Genomic DNA, 23,366 nt, shown 5'->3' with positions numbered 1-23,366 from the left:
ATTCGCTTCTGTTTACTTTGAAAGCTGTTGGTTAAACAAACATTACTCTGGAGGCTCATAAGCTGTGGGGTTCCCAAGGGAGAATCTCCGCAGCTGCTACTTGCTACTGATCTTGTGGCATTTCACTTTTTTCCCCTATTCTGTTTTTTTCGGAACCAATTCTGGTTGTAGATTTGGCTTTTCCCCGGGGCATCAGTGAATTGGAACTCTCTGGGAGAGATGCAGTCTGTCTCTGTTCGGGGCCAGGCGCTAGCCCTAAGGGTTGGTTTTTCTTCCTTGCTCTTTCCGTGTGTGTATTTGTGTGTGTGTGTGTGTGTGTGTGTGTGTGTGTGTGTGTGTGTGTGTGTGTGTGCGCGCGCGCGCCAGCCCGAATGCCTGTATGTGCTAGTGTGTCTATCAAGATCACTAGGGGCTGTCTTCTAAAATCCATATCGCTGCTTCTTGTTCTAGTAAAGAGATCAAATCGCGGTCCACAGAAAGGAAAAAGCCGAGTCGGGGTTTTATGAAGATTGGTAGTAATTGGTAGTGCTTTAAATGATGTAGTCGCTTTCTTGCTCCCATTCAGTTCAAAGAAAGAAGCGAGGGGGGAATCCGCCAAGGAAATGCCAAAGTGTACTTCATTTATTTACTCTACAAACCAAAGCGACACATTTTATTAAGAATAAATAAATTCACCAACAGTAAAGACTTCTTAAATTTTCAAGAGAAGAAAGTTCGAAACTTTTCTAAACTTTAAAATTCTTGGGTGAGAAGAAAGATGTCTTGTTTAAACCAATAGTTGCTTATTTTCAGAGATAATTCCTATCTGGTCTTGTCTCCAAGCTTGCGGGGACCCCTTCCTATGAAGAAAACAGATGGGAGAATCATAGCAGATAAGTGAGACAAGGGCCTTGTGTCGTGATTCTTTTAGAAACAAGAATAGTAAGAATTTAAGAAACAGCGACCCGATTTGAGGAGAGAAAGATTATAAATGGCATGTGTCTTATGTACACTAAAGGACAGGGCAGCAGGAGTGCACAGGCAAAATCCTCAGATGACAGAGGTTGCAAGACTCAGAGATTTGCTTTCTGTCTCATGCCGGTGGTTGCGGTTTTGTTTCAGTAAAGCCCGCTTCTGGACAGCTAATGCAGGCTGCTCAACTGAGGAAGACAACACAGTACAGCAAGACAGCAGGTAGGAAGGTTTAGAAGGGGTGATTAGGGACAGAATAGGTAACTAGGAGCAGCTGAAACAGCAAGAACACAAAAATCACATCTCTGACCCCTAAACCAACACTGTCCTTAAGCCCTTTCACTGTTGTACCTTCCACTGAGTCTGGTAAAGGAATAGAGGCGGCCTCAGGAACTTTTTCCTCAAACAATTTCTCCCGGTGAGTGTATGAATGAGTTTGGAAGGTGTAGCATGCATCTGAGTCTTTGGAACAATAGAAATGAACTTTTAGACTCAAGTTCAACTAATTTGTTTCCGAAGGAAAAGTCCACATCTTAATCCTTTGGGGGAGCCTGTCTCCCCTTTTCCTAAGCTTCCGTCTTCCTCTCCCTGTTGTTTCAAATGCCAGACTGGACAGATGGCTTTAAGGTGTAAAGGACACGTCTCCCTGACTCCTACCAGTTTTCTTGGGCTCTGGCATTGGCTTACATTTGGAATCTGCGATTCTTAAGATAAAAAAGAAAAAGAGGAGGAAGAAGCAGGAAGGAGGAGAAGAAGGAAGAGGAGGAAGAGGAAGAAACGAGGAGGAAGCATAGTATTCATTAGGATCCAAATTTTTCCCCAACACACCAGACTATCTGGAAAATACCAGATAAAGGCATTATTGAGAGTCTGTATCTAATGGGAATTCTGACATAAGTCCTTCTACTCAAATCTAAACTCATTGCCCAATTAAATTGTTTGAGAGAATAACGGAACACTGGAAGAGCGAGTAGAGAGAGAGAGAGAGAGAGAGAGAGAGAGAGAGAGAGAGAGACAGAGAGAGAGAGAGAGAGAGAGAGAGAGAGAGAGAGTGTGTGTGTGTGTGTGTGTGTGTGTGAGTGTGTGTGTGTGTGTGCGCGCGCGCCCAGGGTAAGGACTAGGGTATTATGTAGGCTGATTTTCCCCGGGATCTCTTTTTTTCATCTTAGCCGAATAGATTTAACCTGGCCGGTTTGATTTTTTTTTTCTTCTTTCCAATGTTTTAATTCTGTGCCAGAAAGTTTCCTGCGGTGCTTGACTTGGACGAGTTATCATCGTTATTTTTTTAAGAGAACTTTAATATCCTCCTTCTCACAGTTTGACGGTTCTGTGGCTGAAATTAAAAGCGTCCAAGAAAAGGGGCGTGTGCTCGTGTATGTGTGTTTGTGTGTGTTCAGGAGGGTTCGGTGTGGTAGTTGGTGGTGTTCTGGCTGTTTACTATTAACACACTTCATAAATCTGCCATAATAGCTGAGGTGCAAAGAATGATCAGAACCTTTGATCTGATTAAATTCCTAGTGCTATAGCGGAGGAAACATGCGGAGTCTTTCCAACTCACCCTCCCCCCCCAAAAAAAATAAATAAATAATCGAAGGAATGTAGTTCAATCGGTACTTAATAGGCAAGGTATGAATTGTTTTTGACTTTTCAATTCTTGCAAGTTCTCATTTCTATAGGACCTAAAGCCATGAACTTAGTAGCTTTATTAAAAATCATTCTATCCTCCTTGAAAGGTAGAATGTATAACTTTAGACCAAAGGTGCTTTTTTTTCTTTCATATTTGTAGCTTCTAAGTCCCAAGGATCCCTTTTAAGTGCATATTCTCTGTCTTCTTTATGTATGTGTTTCTGTCTCTGTCTCTAAATTTGCCTCTGAGTTTTTTGGTTTCTGTCTTAATCATTTCAAATCGAAATACACTCTTTAGGCATTGTATTGGTGTCCCAGATCTAAGAAGATTAGACTACTTTCCTAAAGAGCTTCCTAGTTTGCTACACCGGCCCGCTAAAAAAAAAAGGAAAAAAAAAAAAAAAAAGTATGTACAAGTTGGTCAGAAGTGCAGGGATCTATCTTCCTTCCATCATCCTAGGACGAATTACCAAGTCATAGAGAGCCGGAGCAAGGAGAAACTTGAAAGAATATTTAGGTAGATCCCCTCATTTTAAACGGAAGCAAACTGAGTTGTTCATAGCATGCAAGGAAATTGTTCGGTAAGGCTTACGTCTTTTAAATAGACTGCTGAGCCTAAAAGTTCAAAAAAGATGCTCTCAGAGGTAGCCAAGTGCACCTCTTATCTCCCAAGAAACGTAGGGCAAGCGCCTGCAACTCGGACAATTCTTATCTCCCACACTCCCATTATGTACAGTTTCGGGGGGATGTGTGAAACGTCGAACAATTTTCTCCCAAACTTACCTGCAGGTCAGCCCACTTCCGAGAGAGACTGAGATAGAGACCGCGACTGGGAGAGATAGAAGGAGGGGGAAGGGGGAGAGGAGTGAAGGAGAGGGGGAGAGGGAGAGAGAGAGAGAGAGAGAGAGAGAGAGAGAGAGAGAGAGAGAGAGAGAGAGAGAGAGAGAGAGAGAGAGAGAGAGAGAGAGAGAGAGAAGAAAAAGTGACATATTTTTATGTACTTCGCACGATTACTAAGTAAATGAGATAATTTGAGTGAATTCCCCTCCCTTCTCCCTCCCCATTTCTCCACCTCAGTTGCCTGCTACACTCTACTCTTTCGATCTACTTCTCGGTGCCTTCTTTCCTCAAGTCTGAGGAGCGCTTGGCCTCTCTGGGGGCTCGATCAGTTCTGGGAAGAAGAAGAAGAAGATGGAGAAAAAAAAAAAAAAAAAAAAGACGAGTCCAGGAAGAGCAAATCTAAGAGGGAGCTGCCCGCACTCATCAGCTCGCCTTGCACCAGCTCGCAAATGGCCAGCTCCCCCGAAGCCCCCGATGTGATGGTGATCAAGGCTCCTTCCTTGCAACAGGGGAAGGGACGAGGGACTGTGTGTGGGAGAGAGAGTCTAGGGGGAGGAGGGGGAGGGGAAGTGGAGTGCTCGGAGGGATGGAGGAGGGGTGGAAGGCGGCGAGGGCTGGAAGGGGGGTGTCCCTCTCTCCTCCTCTTTTTCACATCTCCCCCACCCCTTTTATTTTTTTTCCTCCCAAGTTCTCTTGCCTCGCTATCCCCCCTTGAATCCGAAGGCGCCTCCCGATTGGGTGCTGAGTCTGGGTACGTCAGTCAGACTGTGACGTGCAGTCTTCCTGTTTCCTTCAGCTGTGTCTTAAAGTAAATCTTGTGGAGCGAAGCTCAGCTGTGTGAGCGCTCTGAAATTATACACCATTGCAGCCAGGCAAAGCAGAGCGGCGCAAAAGAGCTCTCCCTGGGTCTGTCTCCCTCCCTCTCCTCTCGCTCTCTTGCTCTTAGCTCCTCTCCTGTCCTCTCCTTTCCTCTCCTGTCCTTTCCTCTCCTATCTTCTCCTCTCCTTTCCTCTCCTCTCTTCTCCTTTCCTTTCCTCTCCTTTCCTTTCCTCTCTCCTCCTCTTCTGTCCTCTCCTCGCCTTTCTTATCCTCTCCTCTCCTGTCCTGTCCTGTCCTCTTCTCTCCTGTCTTCTTCCCCTCTCCTCTGCCCTCTTCTCCCCTCTTCTCCTCTCCTCCTTCTCTCGCCCCTCTCTTCTTTCTCCCTTTCACTCTCTCCCACTCTCTCCCTCTCTATCGCACACACATTCACCCTCCCTTGTCAAATTACAATATTCAGCAGCAGCAAGACATCAGCGTGTGTGTGCGCGCGTGTGTATTTTCCACTCTCTTTCCACCGGCAAAAAAAAACAAAACAAAAAAACCCAAAAACAAAACAGAGAAAGAGAGAGAGAGAGAGAAAGAGAGAGAGGCTCAAATCCATCGCTTTTTGCACTGAGTAAGTATCTCTTACCCCTCCTACGTCCCCCCTCCTTTAAAAAAAAAAAAAAAAAAAAGCACTTATAATGGCTTTTTTTTCTTGAATGAGAAAGGGAAAAAAAGACTTATATTACTCATACCCATGTAAATTTTTCTTCCAGGGGAAAATGCAATTATTTAAATGAATCATAATAAAATAAACCCTAATGATTTCTAACCAGGAGCCTCAGTGGGACTCATCACTCTAGTCTTCCCAGTTCCTAAAGAGTAAGTGATTTGGTTGTGGGTATGTGTGTGTGTTTGTTATTGTGTGTGTGTGTGTGTGTGTGTGTGTGTGTGTGTGTGTGTGTGTGTGTGTTTACAGTATTTTCTCTCTATGGTGGTGGTGGAGAGGGTGGAAGACTGATATTGCTGTTCTTGTCTCTTGATCTTGTCACCTTTTGTTTACTGGTTTTGAGGCTTGAGGGGAAGCTTTCTTCTTTTTCTACTCTTCCCCCCCCCCCCACTTAGGAGAGGGAAGTTCAAGGTGGGGATTGCTACTTTGCACTGCTCCTTTTCTCCAAACCGCTTTCCCCCCCTTTTCCCCCACCCCACAAACTCCTAGTCTAGTGCCTGTGTCCTTTCTCTTTGTCTTGTTTATTATAGCTGCCATTCTTCTCTCTTCCAATTTGCTTGTCATTTGCATACCTTTCCCTTCTCCTTTTTTAACCCCAGCAAAGTGGGGGGCGGGACGGAGGGGGGAGGGAAAGACAGGAGACTATTACTTTCTTTTCAAAGATGTTGTCACCGGCAAAACAAAACAAAACAAAAAAATGAAGCCAATTTTCCAAAATTTTAGAAATGGATTCATTGACAATAGAGGAGTGCGTTTGGATCAACTGGATGAAGTTGCTGAGTGAAGTTTAGGGGGTAAGGCTTCTTGATTTGAGGGGTGTAGTGTGTTTGAGTGGGAAGCTTTGAGGACCGATGATGGAGAAAAGGTGTTTTAGGGGCCAGAGTTGGGGAAACAGTGAATGTTCTTGGGTGGCTGATTCCAGAGCCAAAGGACACTCCTCCCCTCCCCCCAATTACTCCTGTCAGTTTGTGGTGTTGAGGAAGAACCAGTGTCCAATGGAAATGGTACCTAGAGTTTTGCCCTCTCTCAGCCTGAGAAGGGAAAAGAGCCTAGAGATAAGATGGATAACTAGAGGAACTATAGAGGAAAAGAGAAAACTGCTCTCATCTTGGATTGAGAATCGGAACAGAAATCTTAAAATGTGTGTGCGGGATTGAGAGGAAGAGGGAAAAGTAGTTCTTAAAAGTGTTTTTCTCAGCTTTTTCCTGTACCTCTATGCCTTTGGATGAGCCAGCAGGTTACTTACTGCTCCAAAAGAAATTGAAGGTTGGGGAAAGGGGTGATTCCTTTGATAACTATTCCAAGCTTGTCTGGACAATTCCACCCAAATATCTTTCCTTACCCAGTTTCTACCAAAGCTGAAACTGAAGAATATGCCTTTAGGAGAAAGACACAGAGGCAGACTGAAATCTGGACTAAAAAGAGGGGAAACCAGGAGAGTAGGGGAAGAGTTTAAAATAATTCAAGGAGACAGGTTGAGGTGAGAAACTGGCATTCTTGGCAACCCTGCACCCTTAGCCCCAGGGAAAACTGAGGACTCACCTGCTTGTTTGTATTTTTCCAAGAACATTTATTTGTGTGTGTTTGTGTGTGTGTGTTCCTTGTCTCCCTTGAAGCACAGAAAATTAAAAAAAAAATTGGCGAGTATCCTTCTATGAGTAAAGGAAAAGAGATGCCCTGTCTTTTATGTCCTTTCTCCTTTTCTCCAACCAACTCTTTTTTAAATTATATCTCTCTTTATATTTCCTTTATCAAACTATGAGGTCTGCTAACAAAGTGCGCATGGGCAAGGCTAGACAGGTGTGTTATGTCAAGAAAGACAGGTGCAAGTTCCCCTGTGTTTGTCTCTCTGTGCAGTCCCAAACCACAGTGCTTGAGGGTTGTCGAGGTTTAAGAATTTATGAGTGTCCTGGTTGATAGGATTGTTCAGGCCGAGAATAATTAAGCTGCTGGTAGGGTTTGAAACTGCCATGTGATATTTTTAAGAGATCTTTGGCAGACCCTTTCCTGGGCTCTTCTTAGACTCTCATCTTCTAAGCAGTCATAGCCATCCCAACCCCCTACACACATATACTTTGGGCAGCAGGTGGAAGGACAAACATTGCCTGTTCCTTCACTTCCCTGTGTTGTGTTTCATTTAGTTTATTCTCTCAGGTTTGCATTTGGCTTATCAAGAGAAAAGGCAAGAAGGAAAGCAGAGGCAGTATTTTTTTTTTTTAACCTATGGGGTGTGTGTGTGTGTGTGTGTATGTATGTGTGTGTGTGTGTTTTATGCGCATATACATGTGCGCGTACATATCCTGGTGATACCAAAATTCAATCCCTCTGGCACTGATAAAGTTTATCATTATAATATGTCTTATACCTGTCCAGAAATAATAGATCTATACAAATACTTATACTTTACTGAAAAGATACATAGTTTAAAAAAGGGAGAGTGTATTATTTATGAAACACTATCTTCCAGAAAGTAGAATATGACTGTCATTGCATCAGGCATGGAGTCAGAATGGATGTCCTAGACATTGCTTTACTTATAGAAGAAAACCTGAATATAAGCTCTGTGAATTTGCATTCTCTTTTCTGAAAGATGTAGCCTGGTAATGGTAAAGAATATCTCAAGAAAACTTCTTAGCATTGTGAAATTGAGTGGATGTTGTATAGAGAGAAGTAAAACAAAAAGATATAGGAAGGGCATTTATGCATTCAACATGTACATTTATATACAAAATAGACATCTCTTTTGTAAATGGCCAAATTAAATTCCAGTGAGAGATTTTAGTGAGTTGTGGAAAAGAAGAAGGTGGGAAATGATTTAACTAACAGCATGAAGTCTTAGAAGCTAGCTCATTTCTTTTCTCACCTTAGTTATGAGCTTCCTTAAATAAAATGGATTGCATGGTAGTAAGTTAAGTGGGTGTATTTTTTAAAATTTTGTTTTGTTATTGTTTCCATGAGGATGGAATTGCATGAGGCATTTATCCTTTAGGCTTACATACATCTAAGTTTTCACAACCTTTTTCTTAGCTGCTTTTGAAGTTTTTACATGTCTAAAATTTCACTTATGGCCAGGCCAATTTGTTTTATTTTTAACAAAGTTTGTCTTTGGTGGAAGCTTACTGGTAAATTTGTGAATCTACCTTGTATTGTTCTGTTAAGCTTATCATAATATTCTAAAATAATACGGTGCAGCATATCTCACATAATCTTTGTTCACACTTTTGTTCTTTCTCAACACCTTTCTTCTCCCAACAGTACTTGAAATCTTAAAATATAGTCTGCCCTTGTCTTTATACACTTAGGCTTGCTCTTTGGTTATTTAAGAAGTAAATGAATCCCTTTCTCACTAATTTCTTAGTAAAATTCTAGGGTAGTGGCATCTATGTAACTGATAGTATTGATAGTTTTAAGATTCAGGTTTCACAAAGTGCAGTGTAAGAAGGTTACTTAGTTTTAATAATGTAAAAGTTGGTTATGATTGATATTTGACCTCAAGATTCTGATTTAGCATCTCTCTAACTTGGAAAGACAATCTAAGCTAGGAAGTTTATAAACCTCATTGCCCATTGAGTTATTAGGCTTCAAAGGACATTATGAAGTTTAATTTGCAGAGAACTTAATGATTATTTAGATATTCAATGAGGAGGAGAAATTTGATTTTTTTTCTTTTAGGTTTATTTTTATCTTACTTGCTAGCTGTTATTTTGGAAATACATGTGAAAATGCTTACTTGTAAAACTTTGGTACCCAGCATATCTATTATACTTATTCTTGAGGATGGATGACATTGCTTTTAGTGTAAACCTAAAATCAGCCATTTCGCAGGTGAAAAATTTAAGGAATTTTTGATGATGTGGAAGAATCTTAATAATGAAGTAGTCATTACTTCAGAACTCTGTTACTATGATAGGCACTATTGGCAATACAATCATAACTAATTGAAGTAATAATTGGGGGGTAATGGGTTCCTGAAAGTAAATGTCAGAGCATTTTTTTTGCCTCTAATAGGAAGGAGAAGCTATCACAAAGAAAAAGTTGCTAATTAACAGAATTAAATTTGTCACTTTTCAGTTCTATTGAGGAGAGTTAAGTGATTTAGGGCCACTTAAATCACCTGATTTTTTTTCCTTTCAGATTTATGCATTGCTAGATCAATTAAAATGTTCCCTATTAATGACATTCTATTTCAATTTCATAACTCCATTGACCTAAGTCAGTTAGAATCCCATCCAAAGGGTATATCTACTCAGATGAAGTCAAGTGGAGAGTCTTACAATTTATTCAAATAATTTGATCAGTAGAGACAGCTAATATAAATAATTTAGGTACCAAAAAAACCCACCTTTTTCCTCTCTCTCCCCATAATAAATTATTTTTGATCTAGAAATCTCTTAAGCACAATCAGTCTTGTTTTGGAAATATAGCTATAGCAAAAGTAGCCTCTTCTTTTGTAAAAGCAGAGAACATTCCATTAATAAATTAATATTGCAATGTTCCCCCCTGGACTTTCTTAATAAATAGTCTTCATTGCTAGCCCTTGACCCATGGTTTTTCTTGAGATTCTTTATGCCAAATTGAATACCATACACTTAAGATTTTACTAAAGAATCTTTTGAAGCTGTTCATTCCTTATTTGACCTTATCTGAGCCTTTTCTAGCTAAACCTGCTGTGCTTGCATCCCTATTCTAAAATAGTTTTCAAATCATATGTTATATTAAGTTTTTATATGCCAATAGGGACAGCCAAATAGCTGCATTACAAAAACCAAAATCACATATGCATTTTTAATAATAACTAAAGGAATTTTCAGAGAAACAATGTAGATATTTATTCACTAATTTGTTACCTCAAATTCCCATGTTATGTTTTTTATATCCTTGTGATACTAATCTTTTATCATTGTGCATAAATATATATTTATTTTACTTTATGCCAAGTATAAATACTAAAATTCAATTAAAATGAAAACAGTAATCAACACAATTAACACTTATCTGTTTAGTACAGATATTGTGAAAAGTTTTCAGATGCTTTCAACTGAACTATAGTTCAATCTTTTAAAAACAACCCTCTAAAGAATTTTGAAATCACAGAAGCTTTACATATGTTTGCCTATATATATGTAACATATGTATATACACAAACACATACATTTAAATGATTTCAAGTAAATTAGTTTATAAATCATTTAGAAGTATATTTTGATATGTTAGGTACCTTCACAGACATTTGAGAATTATGAAACTGTTCTGAACAAGTAGAAGATTCGTGGCTATTATCATTTGACTTTATCTTCATGAGTGTGTCATTTAAACACTATTATTCTGGGGTCAATAGATCAAATGCTGCATTCTTTCAATTAATTTATATATTATTTTCTCTATATGCTTGGTTAGAAATAATTCTAAAATGGCAATCCAAGACATGGAGTTCAATATGCTCAAGTTTTCTCAATGTATATATAGAAATTAATCAATATTTTGTCAGAAAATGTTGACAAGTTGAAACAGAATTTCCAAAAATCTTTTTAGTTTGATAGATTTAAGAGATTCTCTTAGATTATTATTTTTTGAGCTGACTGCTAAATTGACACTCATCCCTTGGTGAGGATGAAAAAGAAAGACAGACTGAGCAATATTACTTCCCAAAACCTTAGGAAGAATCCAACTCCTTTCTTGGCACATATGAGATACTGGGATACAGCTGTTGATACCTGGGTTAGATGAGAGGAAGTGTAGTTGACATGAAAAGAAAATGGCAGCTGGAAAGGAAGGATGCCTGAGGATGACCTTATGCTCTTTCTCATAGCAGTATGTAATTTCCTGAACCACTGTCTCGGAGATGATGTTCCTATGACAAAGATTAGCCAAAAAGAAATTCCAGATTAGGTGTTAAGGTAAACAGAAGGAAAGTATGCTAAAGGTTTTGATTGGGAATCAGTTCATTTTTATTACTTTTGCAGATGGAGGTGAAGTATTTGAACAAAGAAAAAGATAAATGTTAAAAACTGATGTCAGGGGTCTTGATTTTTGAAAAGTTAATGGGGAAAGAAAGTATTACCTTTTAACTCTTCTTTCCCCCTTAGTGCACCTCAAAAACCTTCAAATTACTAATGTCTTCCTGTAATCATTGGTCTAGTTTTGATATCACATCAGTCCATCTACTATAAGTTGATATTCATTTAGTTGTGAATTGTTCTTTTTAAATTGTCTGTCTCTCTCACTATCTGTATGTTTTCAGATCTTTTTGGTTACTGAAAAATTCCCTTATACTTTGATTTACCAGGCCTAAGTGAAATGCACCTACAGTATGCCTCCATGGGACTTGTAATGATGCTTCTGGTTTTCTAGAGCTAACTAATAATTTCCATATAGCTACAACATAAAAAATTGCATTTTGAGCAACGTATTAAGTTTCCAATCTTATTTGAGAGGATCCATTTTGTTCTCTTGAATGCAGAGAGTTTGAAATGTAAGCAAGCAAAGTATTTCTTTCATAACAATCTAAAAGAAAATTTCTGAAAATGCTCTTAGTTCATCCAAACACCGTGGGCAAAGACGGCAGGAGGAACTTTGACGCTTTGCACATTGTTACTATCTAAGCATTGAACATTTTCTTGATTTTTACAGGTTATTTCATGCTGAAATTATGCCTATTTGCATGGATAGTCATTCTTTAAAACTAGCCACAGATGCAATCCTAGGGAGCACGTAGATGTTTTTACAGGTGAACCGAAAGAGATGGGAGCTGTTCCAAAAAGCCTGCATGCTGCCTTTGGCAATATACCCTGTTATTGTGAAGATGTGCTCTGTTAAGCAAATGTGAAGTTTAATATTAGATAAATGCAGCATGAAAAATATTTTCATTTTCTTAGCATAGTGTTAATTGTAACCAAAGAGATGGTGATATCCAGTAGTTTATATGAAATTTAAGTCTGGCATCATTAGTTAATAAGTCACAAATTATATTGAGCCTTTTATAAATGCAAAGAAGTATGTTTTCTCTTTATACTGTGTTCCTGGGAAACAATGAAAGTTCATATTAAGAGAAGATATTTTCCTTTTCACATTTTTGATTGATGCTGTGATTTTTCTTTCATCTTCCCAGATTTTCTTTCAGCCTCTTTTTTTTTTTTAGTTTGGCGCAGGGAATAGGAATCTGTTTAACAAAAAAAAAATGTATGTAAAAAGCTTTCTTGGGGCATCCAAGGTATTATTTTTGGAGAAGATTCTGAAAGAAGACTAGTACTGAAAATATGTTATTCCTACTTCTGCTAAAAATTTGTTGTTCTGTATTTCAATTTCTAAAATATATATCTAAAAACATTCTAAAGGATATTCTCCTTTCCAATAGAAGTAACTTTGAAAGAAATTAATTCTTAAAAGGACACAGTTTAAAATATTAGCATAACTAATATTAGGTCATGGCATCACAGACTATATTTTGGCTAATTATTATCAGTCCAAATACCAATACTAAATCAGCAGATCTATAAAACTATTCATCCCATGTTTGTTTCAGTGTTAAATTAATCATTTAAGTTGTAGGATTCCCTCTTTCTATATACAACTCAGAGTAATTTTAATCCATTAAAAAAAAAATCCTGCCTAGTTAAGAGAAAAGGGATATGCCAACTTCCACACTGATCTGACAGGACTTTTCTTCTACAATGTTAAAACCACAACAAGTTTTAGGGGAAAATTGAATTTTAATACAATTTTTAGAGGTTTTTAATTTCATGTTGCATATTAAAAAAGAACCACTTTCATCTTCTTTTATAATGTCACTCAATGGCCCCAAATTTAATCAAAAAAAATTTTTTTTGGTCAGAGGCTGTGTTCTTATAATCTACTCTTTCTTCTGAAGATAAACAGTATCATTTTAGGCATTTGTGCAAGAGAATCATATTACTGGTGCTTAAGCAGTTTTTGCCTTTTTTTTTTAAATCTTAATCCATCTTAAACCAGTGGAGCAGAAATATTTAAAAATGTTTCATTTCAAGCAGAGTGCATAATAAATTGCAATAATTGTAATGTGCCATAAATCCCAGAGCCTATGCATTTTGCATTTTATTCAGGATTGAGGTCAGGAAATTTGGAGAAATTTAAAGAAAATGATTCATCAGTCCTTTTGTTCTGTTGGCCAGGGTCCCGGGATTCTTGAGCTGTGCCCAGCTGACGAGCTTTTGAAGATGGCACAATAACAGTCCAGTGATGCCTGACCATGACAGCACAGCCCTCTTAAGCAGGCAAACCAAGAGAAGAAGAGTTGACATTGGAGTGAAAAGGACGGTAGGGACAGCATCTGCATTTTTTGCTAAGGCAAGAGCAACGTTTTTTAGTGCCATGAATCCCCAAGGTTCAGAGCAGGATGTTGAGTATTCAGTGGTGCAGCATGCAGATGGGGAAAAGTCAAATGTACTCCGCAAGCTGCTGAAGAGGGCGAACTCGTATGAAGATGCCATGATGCCTTTTCCAGGAGCAACCATAATTTCCCAGCTGTTGAAAAATAACATGAACAAAAATGGTGGCACAGAGCCCAGTTTCCAAGCCAGCGGTCTCTCTAGTACAGGCTCAGAAGTACATCAGGAGGATATATGCAGCAACTCTTCAAGAGACAGCCCCCCAGAGTGTCTTTCCCCTTTTGGCAGGCCTACTATGAGCCAGTTTGATATGGATCGGTTATGTGATGAGCACCTGAGAGCTAAGCGCGCCCGGGTTGAGAATATAATTCGGGGTATGAGCCATTCCCCCAGTGTGGCGTTAAGGGGCAATGAAAATGAGAGAGAGATGGCTCCGCAGTCTGTAAGTCCCCGAGAAAGTTACCGGGAAAACAAACGCAAGCAAAAGCTGCCTCAACAGCAGCAACAGAGTTTCCAGCAGCTGGTTTCAGCTCGAAAAGAACAGAAGCGAGAGGAGCGCCGACAGCTGAAACAGCAGCTGGAGGACATGCAGAAACAGCTGCGCCAGCTGCAGGAAAAGTTCTACCAAATCTATGACAGCACTGATTCTGAAAATGATGAAGATGGTAACCTGTCTGAAGACAGCATGCATTCAGAAATCCTGGATGTGAGGGCCCAGGACTCGGTGGGAAGGTCAGATAATGAGATGTGTGAGCTAGACCCCGGGCAGTTCATCGACCGGGCCAGGGCCCTAATTAGGGAGCAAGAAATAGCGGAAAACAAGCCGAAAAGAGAAGGCAATAAAGAGCGAGACCAAGGGCCAAACTCTTTACATTCGGAAGGCAAGCATTTGGCCGAGACCTTAAAACAGGAACTGAATACTGCCATGTCACAAGTTGTGGACACTGTGGTGAAAGTCTTTTCATCCAAACCCTCCCGCCAGCTTCCTCAGGTCTTCCCACCTCTTCAGATCCCTCAGGCAAGATTTGCAGTCAATGGGGAAAACCATAACTTCCACACCGCCAACCAGCGCCTCCAGTGCTTTGGTGACGTCATCATTCCAAACCCCCTGGACACCTTTGGCACCATGCAAATGCCCAGCTCCACAGACCAAACAGAAGCACTGCCCCTAGTTGTTCGAAAAAACTCCTCTGACCAATCTGCCTCTGGCCCGCCTGCTGGGGGCCACCACCAGTCTCTGCACCAGTCTCCACTTTCCACCACCACAGGCTTCACCACATCTTCCTTCCGCCACCCTTTCTCTCTCCCATTGATGGCCTACCCATTTCAGAATCCATTAGGTGCTCCCTCTGCCTCCTTTCCTGGGAAAGACAGAGCCTCCCCAGAATCCTTAGACTTGACTAGGGAGACAGCAAGTCTGAGGACCAAGATGTCATCCCATCACATGAACCACCACCCTTGTTCACCAGCACATCCTCCCAGCACAGCTGAAGGCCTCTCCTTGTCTCTCATAAAGTCTGAGTGTGGTGATCTCCAAGATATGTCTGATATTTCACCTTTTTCCGGAAGTGCAATATCCTTTTATTTGCCCATCAAAAAAGGGTTTTCTGAAAAAGTTTAAACCATGTCAATTGATCTGATCTTACATTTTAATGTAGTTTTTGCAGTTTTCCTTTTGAAAGGCAAAACAAGTCAACATCCTTGGCATTTTTTTCCTAGATAGATGTAACTTTTCTGATAGCATACCTGCCTAAAATGAGTTACTACCAAACCTTTCCCATTAGAGAAAAAAAGAAAATGAAATGATACTCTGTACTTAGCATATAGCTTTTCATCAATAGTTTTCTGTTGTTCCTATTCTGTTTCCATATGGAATTTAGAAATTTTTTTTGAAGTCCCCTTTTAGGTATTTAGGCAGTTTCCGTCATTATGAGAGCTAGAAAAAAAAAAAAAAGCTTTTAAATGAAGGAATTATGGAAGTTAATTTGTGGGTTTCTGAAAATCCTTTAGCATTCTCTCCTGAAAATAATTTAAAGCTATCAGAAAACCACCAGAAACTTAACTAGTAAATTTATTAAATCTCACAAAGAAAATAATTGTTGGTGTAAGATTAGATTGGAAGAAAAGGTTTCACTTCTATTTTTAAGTGTGGATAATATGTGTGTGTGTGTGTGTGTATATATATATTATATATATATATATATATAATATATGTATATATATGAACACCTATTCATATATATACAAATCATATAGCTGTAGACATATACATGTATACATAGGTACATAGATATAAGATAGATAACTGATTTATTCAGCTGCATAGAATTGTCTTACCCAAAGATCTATTCTTTGGGCTTTATGCAGCTGTCTGTTATGCATGATTAACCTCTACTCAGCCATATACAGAAATCTTTTGTCCTAACATACACAAAGCCAATAATTTTGAAAAGCAAGAAAGAACAATTTAATATAAAAATTAATTATTAGACTTAAAGGAGTCTGTATTAAGACTTACTGAAGATATGTCTTTTTATAATTCTTTCAAGCTTTAAATCATGTCAAAAAATTTCATCTCAAAATGTTAGACCTACTTTTAGTTGGATCTGTCCTGAATTTCAATCATTTTCAATATGTGTTTCTTCCTTAGTAAACTGATCCTTGCTTAGGAAAGTTCTCTAAAATCTTGGATATATAGGTGTTCAGTGTTACAAGGCAGGGGTAGAGTCAGGATTATTTTTAATATTTTTGTATCTCCATTTGTAGTATTTGTGACAGATTGAGATTTTCCTTTTTATAAGAAATTTCCAGATGGGTATAACATTTAATAATTAATTTGTCTAGTATTAAATTGAGGACTTTAGGCAATAGTCATTATGACTAAAGATCAACATTTTGGTATCTAAACCCACTCTAGAGGCTGCCCCATAAGTGCAAAGTCTGAGCTCAGGTAGTTAATTTGTTTTCCTAGTTAATGAAGACCATGCTGCCAGGGAGACCCAGAGCTACCCTTCAATATTCATTGTAATAATAGAGAAGATTTCCTTTTGTCGGCAGATTATGTCAGATATGCAGGCATGTAACTTCTTTGGGTGGTTAAGAACAGAGTCGTTTCTTAATCAATATGGGAGTAGGGGATTGAGAGGTGGAAAGAGAGATGTACTCACAGACAGAGATGGAGAGAGAGAGAGAGAGAGAGAGAGAGAGAGAGAGAGAGAGAGAGAGAGAGAGAGAGAGAGAGAGAGAGGAGACAGAGACAGAGACAGAGACAGAGAGAAGAGAGAGACTCTTTCAGCAGCATTCTTCACGTAAAGGCTGGATGACCACGACCATTTATGGGATAAATAGTGAAGGAAATTCTTAATCAGGTATTGGTTAGACTGTTTATCTTCTGAGATTGTTTTTAATACCTAAAAATGATTCTATGATTCTAATTAAGAAAGAGTTGAGTTAGTAAGTGACTATTGCTTTGGGGATCTAGGCAGAATTTTAGCTTTATGTTTCTGCCTCTGTTCCCACCCTTCAATAATTTGTCTGAAAGTAGCTGGTTAGCCAGAAGTTCACCAGCACTTGTAACTGGCTACATAGTTGTTGGGAAAGGACTAAGGGACCTCAGAGATTTACATACTCTCTTACCCTTGAGAAAGTGAACTCAACCAAGTTTCTTGCAGTGCTAGTTATCCTCGCAGTCATTTAAAATGGGTAGCAGTGATAATGTGTCTTCAATTTTTAAAGTAGAAGCTGAGAAGCTTGCCTGTTCTTAGGCAACATGTCAAAAGTAAAGCAGTGGAAAGCCTATGCCGTGCGTCTTCTTACCAGATTTTTAACCTTCAAAATATTAGTTATCTTCTTAATCTTTTTTATGTATTCCAGCTCTTCTTACCTGTTTAGTTTTGTCTTTTTTTTTTTTTTTTTTGGTAGATCCATCTTCCTAGAAAAATTTCAAAATAGCCTTAGGCATTGGCTTAGTCTTTATCTAAATCCCCTTAATGGGAAATGAAATTTTAGGGCTTAGGGCAACAGAAGCCCCTTTTATTATTTTTTTTTGCAGGAATTAAAGCAAATTTTAACTGTCCTCTTTTCAGACTAGAGACATCATCTCTCATTCCTGTCAATTATGAGATTTTACTGAAATTCAGGGGGGGAAAGACCCTTCCTTTCATATAAAATATTGGTCCCCCCTTAATACCAGGAGTTGTCTGTTATTAAGAATATTTCTGGTGCTTTCCATTACTTTTACATATTTAATTTTCTGACCTTTTAAATCTTTCTTTTATGTTCCAATGTCTCCCCTCTTTCTGTCTTAGCCCATTTTAACTTTTTTTCTTCATGTGTGTGCTCTTTCTGAGGAGACAAATAGACTGTCTTTTCTGCTGCCCAAACCAGCCTGAAGCTAATTGAGGGATGGAGTATTCATGTGCCACTCCTTATTTTCCTTTTGACTCTATCTTTCAGCCACACTCTAAGCCTCCCCACAGGTCAATCTGAGCATCTAAGTTAAAATTTGATAATAGATAGATAGACTTTTCAATCTATTTGCTAAAAATCCCATGATCATTGGGAGTGATGACTTATCTTAAGGTTCTAATTAATCTAGTCCATTTGTCTACATGCAGTAGAATTAATCCCTGGAATAGATAAATAGAATTGAGTGGAAATGGAAAGTATTATTTTTCATTGTTTTGTAATTTTTAGATCCAGTCACTGCATACAAGTAGAGAATTCATTTCTTAAGGAACAATTATTTCCTCACTTCAAAGAGCAACATCTGTTCACTTCTGTAAACTAGCCAAATTAAGAACATAGGACTATCAAAATAAAAACCAGGTTAAGAAGGCTCATCAGAAGTATATATTACACATGTATGTTGTTTGCAAAATGGCATTACCTTATCTCTTCCAATTAATTTATAAAAATAGCTAATTGTGCAAGTGTGGTTAAACTGGACAAGATGCACCTGTGCCAAAAGAGTTCATATCTTGGCTCTACAGAATGTATTCTATATCTTTGCAAATGAATCTATTTAATCAAATATTAAGTTTTATTCAAATACCAAAAGAAACACACAGCCAATTGTTTTTCTCCATGATGTTCCTTGTCACGCTTCCTCTTTGCATCTCAAGAAAAATAGCCTTTTTTAGGCCTCAGTCATTTGCATGAAGCCAATTAAAGCACAACAGTGTCATTCTGGACCTTTAATGCATTTGTACAGGTGAAGATACTATCCATGATGGACAATTTCTCCCCTCTTAACTTTCTTAGAGGCATTTCAATGAATAGATTTTTAAAAAGAAAAAAAAAAGGTTCTAGGTGTTTGAAATTGCAACAAGAATAAAATTCAGAAATCTGGCTACAAATTTTAAATTATGAAGGTTTTGCTCAGAAACTCTTAGCATTTAATATTTTTAGATAATTCAGAAACTTTGTGTGTCTATTTAAAAAAAAAGTTTTTTTTGGTTTTTAGGGTTTTGTTTTGTTTTGCTTGTTTGGTTGGTTGGTTTATTTTCCCCCTCTCGAGTCTTGACGGGCAAAATTCAAGATTTCTACAAAGTATGAACTCTATTGATTAAGAACACTTCTGTACTGGTACAACTACTTGATTACTAACATTTTATAAAATAGTTTGTGCTGCATGAGTACATTTCTTCTCTTCCTACAGGTACCTTAGGGAGAAAACTTACTAGGAAACAAAACAGAAAATCAGAAAAAGGGGAGGATTGTTTTGAAATTGCCATTTTTATTAAGATGCTTTTTGTTAAGTAGACTCAATCCATTTACTGAGAACTGCAAATGAACAATTCCTTGAACCACAAACCAGTATTGGGTTGGCAAAAATGGCGACTTGTGCAGCTTCTTCCTCCAATCCTCCCCACCCCGCACTTCTGTGCCCATCATTCTTCCATGAGCCTTTTTACTGCCGTTGTTTAGGTAAGGTTATATTGTACTTGGTAAATAGACAACACTCAGATTCTCAGGTTGTTTGAACACTGCTTTAGGTTCAGCTGCACTACACTGTTTCTCTGATCTTTTATGTTCCCGAGCAGATGTCTTTCATTAATTTATGGATTTATCATCTTTTCTTTTCCCCCCCTTTTTTTTTACACCTGGCAGCTGTCTCAAGTTTCAGCAGTTATTGTCTATTTTGCATTACACATAGAATTGAATGTCATCTGTCTTCACAAAGCTATGGCTGAGAGAATTGAGGCAAAGCCACATGAGCTGCCGGGACAGATCTTGTTTGCGTTCCATCCCCCCCACCCCCCTTTACCTCCTTAATATTTATTTGTGCTCATTTTCTTTCCTGGCCTTGAATGGAGCTTAGCTCGTGTTCAGTACAGCTGTATGTTTACTGAATCTATTCCATCATGACTCATTGTGCGTGTGTAAGTATCCTGGAAACAGCCAGTGCTTTCTTGGAAGAACACTTGCTTTTCAGCACAAGCACTTAAAAGGGAAATTAACCAATTGGTCAGTTCAATTTTATTTTATTTTATTTTTAAAAAACCATGGATTATCCCACTGTGGGTTTTTAAATGTTTCATTAGCTATTTTTAATAGTTTATTAGAAACACATCTTTCATGGCAGTTTAATCCCAATAACACGATGAGCAAGAGATAAAGATTTATTCCAGGCCAGATTTCAACTAAACAATTCCAAGTATTGCTAGCAGGAAACATTTTTAACCAAAAGTTGACTTTGAAAGACTGAAGCATGGTATGCCTTTTAATGAAAAATCTAGCTCCTGTATTGGGATCAGAATAAGATTTTTTCTTCTTTTTTTAATCTGATCATAAAATCAAACTGCTTTTTCCCATAGTAAGAGCATTGGAAAATTTAAATGAAAATATTGATTTGATTTACACAGCAAAATGTTGTCTCTTTTACACAAGCTCTAAATTAAATATTTTGGAATGCCCTCGCCCCTCACTCCACAACCCTTTCAAATGTGTAGAGTTGATTTTTTGATAGTTATATGAAAGTAAAGATAAAGTTAGAGAGATCCAAGTTCTATATCCATAGAAGTTTTGACTTGCCTAAAACTCTTATCACTAAGCAATAGGTGACAGCTTGCAACTGTTATTTCATTTACCCATTTTGACAGATGGCACTGAAGAGAGTGCAGTAGTCTTTTAGGCCTCTCTATCAGTCTAATGGAAGTAGTAGCCATTGAGGTTCTCTTAGCTCTTTCCTTGGCACAAGAAGTATGTCAGTCATAAATTATCTCCTTTGTAATCATTAAGTATCTTTAACAAAACACAAGTTTAGACTGTGCTGCTTTTTCAGGTTACTGACACAGAATTAAACATCCATGGATTCTTTTAGTGCAGGGACTAGGAAATTCCACTTACTTTTTATTTTTATTTTCTATGTGAAATTAAGTTTCTCAGTTAAAAAAAAATAGACTACCCAAAGTAATGCTAATTCATTAAATTTGCCTCAAAATATGCTGTTAAATACCCACGCAACCAAATAGTTGAGAGCTTATCAATATGTGGTTAGATCTCCTTAGTTAGTTGCTGGACTTAAGAACTTTTAAAAATTTCCTTCCAGGACTTGTAATGTTGTAAATTTAGTGAAGGTCATGGGAACAGGCTTTCCTGGTCCATAATGACCTTTGTTTTGCAAGGTGTGAAATTTTGGTTGGATGCTAGAATAAGGTTGTGTGGGGGCTTTTTTTTTTTTTTAATTTTTTCCCCCAGACTTTCCTTTTAGAGACAATCCTTAGAGAAGCTTCTAGGAAGGACCCTTAATTGACCTTGTGGGGGACCACATTGATTTTCTCCACGTGCATCTTCATTTCTGATAAATTATAAAGCCATTAATTTGCTGAGGAAATGGCAGGGCCAGCCTGCGGCACAGATGTGACCAAAGCCATCCTAACACAGAGCTCGCTGAAGAGTGCCAAGAATCTGGGGGAGATTCAGGAAGCCTCGATTGTTATGGTTAGCCTCACATTCTCCTGGGAACTGTTTTAGTTGCTTCTGTTTATGGATCTAAAAGGTAATGATGTTTCCAGATAAATAGGCCGCCTTATTTAGGGTAAATGGCCATTTATTGATCTGCTCACCCACATGTATTGATTTGTTAGCCCCCAATACTCGGTCAATCTCAGTGAAGTTAACCACTACAGATAGGGAATGACAAGGGTTTTTGTTGTAGTGGTGATCGTTGTTTGTTTGGTTGCTTGTTTGTTCTCTTTTTAAACAAGAACTGGACTTCTAGATTGTGTTGTTTTTTTCTTCCTACTATGGTTGTCAGTGCCTCCCTCCCCTTTGAGTTTTGGCTGTCATAGAAAAGTGAGCAGTTAAGATCATGCAATAATATGATAGGAACAAGGTGACTCGAGATACTTAATTAGATTAGTATTAAAAGGCAAAATGTTCAAAATAAGGCATTTGGGGTTTTTGTTCACATTAGTATAATAATTGACTATGAACACCATAGCATGGAGAGAGAGGAAAAGATAGAATTATAATTACTAAAAAGGAGGAAAAAAATCTTGGGATGAGAGTTTGTATAGCACATGTGGATCCATTTGTCTCCGTAGCAACAAGTGAACATACATCCAGCACAAAAACCTGAAAATGGAAGAGATTTGTTTTTGCCAAGAGAAAGATATTACTCCATATTTAAGTTCTTTATATTTAGTGATTTTTATATAGGATCATCTTGGGCAAAGCAGTAAAGCAATGATGGATGAGATACCCTCTGCCTGGCACTTGTCTACCATTTCTAGGTCTCTGGTCTCTCTGGGTAAGGGTAGTTGTCGTTACTGTTTATTGAGATGTTTTCCTTAACTACTTGAATTCTACATGCAGGAAGGACTGTCACCTAATCACTTGAAAAAAGCAAAGCTCATGTTCTTTTATACCCGTTATCCCAGCTCCAACATGCTGAAGACCTACTTCTCAGATGTGAAGGTAGGCACAATTTTAAACTTTTTATTCAAGTTCCCCTAACCCTTTGCTTTGTATTCACCTATGTATGTGGTGGTACTTTTTCACCCCTTGAAAGTTGAGATGAATGTGGAATAAGTTCATTCATAAAGACACCTGTCTTGTAATGGACTAGAAAGCCCTTGTCCTTCTGAGCAGAGGTGCCAGCCAAGGATGGACCCTGTGTCTCATGACAGAGGTCTGTTGTCAAGAAGTGAAATAAGTTTACAGTGCCATTTGGGAGATTCAGCCTCTGGATTTTTATATATTTAAATATGTTCTCAGAGGAAATTTCAGCTGGTAATCTATGATGTGCTTTAGAGAATATTTCCCCCCCTCAGCAACTGTAAAGTGTTTCTAATTGTTTTCATTTCTGTTGGTTTTCCCCATATTTGTGCTTATGTAAGCAAACTCTAGCATCTCTTTTTTCCCCCTGTCAGAAAGGAACCGTACATTGAAATTCTCTGTGCAGTAGCTGCTTAAAAACAAAAGTGATGATTGTCTCTTATTTACAACTTAATTTGTTGTTGATGTCGAGTACACTGAGCATAAGGAGCATGAATAAAGTGACAGATCCAGGACACATTATTCAAATGAGGATATGAAAGCTGTCTGCATACAGCTGCAGCCTCCCTCATTCTACAGAATATTAGGGCCCTCCTGGTTCTCTGTGTGTGTGTATTGGGGGGGGAGGCGGGGTGCACGCGCATGTGTGTGTGTTAGTGTGTGTGTGTGTGTTAAGTAATTGTTTGCATCAACTTGATGTTGTGTTAATCATCTGTAACTTTTTAAAACATAGATTGGGTTTTGATGATGATAATGGCACACATGCTATCATTATCCAAGTAACTCGATAAACATTACATTAGCTTAGAATAGTTTGTTAGGGCTGTTCTTTTTCTTTCAACCCACCCCCCTTCCACCCCCACCCCCCGCGATGTGTACAGATCCTCATTTTCCCCATCCAGAACTCCACGAATTGCCAAAACGTACTGCTCTCTGCCTGGGCCCCTCCCCCTCTCCTCCACCAAGTTGTTTTGAAACTTGGTGCCCAACTTATTTTGCTGGCCCCATTTGGGGGCCAGATCGTTTCAGCTTCCTTCGCTGCCGTTTATTTC

At 38.5% G+C, this 23,366-nt stretch overlaps 1 protein-coding gene and 1 long non-coding RNA gene across 5 annotated transcripts in view; one reads left to right on the top strand and one right to left on the bottom strand.

Moving 5' to 3' along the window:
• Positions 1-603: 603 nt before the first annotated feature.
• Positions 604-3,743, bottom strand: LOC127562559 (uncharacterized). 2 transcript variants are annotated; one of them, XR_007953699.1, is made up of 3 exons: positions 3,650-3,743; positions 3,361-3,406; positions 604-839 (listed from the first exon to the last, which is right to left on the bottom strand). It is a non-coding gene; the product is annotated as an uncharacterized LOC127562559 (long non-coding RNA). The 2 variants fall into 2 exon arrangements; XR_007953700.1 differs by lacking the exon at positions 3,650-3,743 and having other exon boundaries at positions 3,361-3,456.
• The window catches only part of PROX1 (prospero homeobox 1), a 58,981-nt gene continuing 39,152 nt past the window's right edge, over positions 3,538-23,366 (top strand). The window contains exons 1-3 of one of the 3 annotated variants that reach the window (XM_051998384.1): positions 3,538-3,899; positions 4,995-5,100; positions 13,096-15,239. In XM_051998384.1, the coding sequence (XP_051854344.1) occupies positions 13,163-14,932 (1,770 nt within the window). In that variant the 5' untranslated portion in view covers positions 3,538-3,899; positions 4,995-5,100; positions 13,096-13,162 and the 3' untranslated portion in view covers positions 14,933-15,239. Of the gene's footprint in view, positions 3,900-4,751; positions 4,853-4,994; positions 5,101-13,095; positions 15,240-22,125; positions 22,234-23,366 lie in introns of those variants that run through there. The other 2 variants (XM_051998385.1, XM_051998383.1) reach the window with 2 other exon arrangements.

This window comes from Antechinus flavipes, chromosome 4 (assembly GCF_016432865.1).
Source record: "Antechinus flavipes isolate AdamAnt ecotype Samford, QLD, Australia chromosome 4, AdamAnt_v2, whole genome shotgun sequence".
NCBI classification, from domain to species: domain Eukaryota; kingdom Metazoa; phylum Chordata; class Mammalia; order Dasyuromorphia; family Dasyuridae; genus Antechinus; species Antechinus flavipes.
Note: the sequence above shows the minus strand (reverse complement) of the source record. Positions and strands in the feature narration are given on the sequence as shown.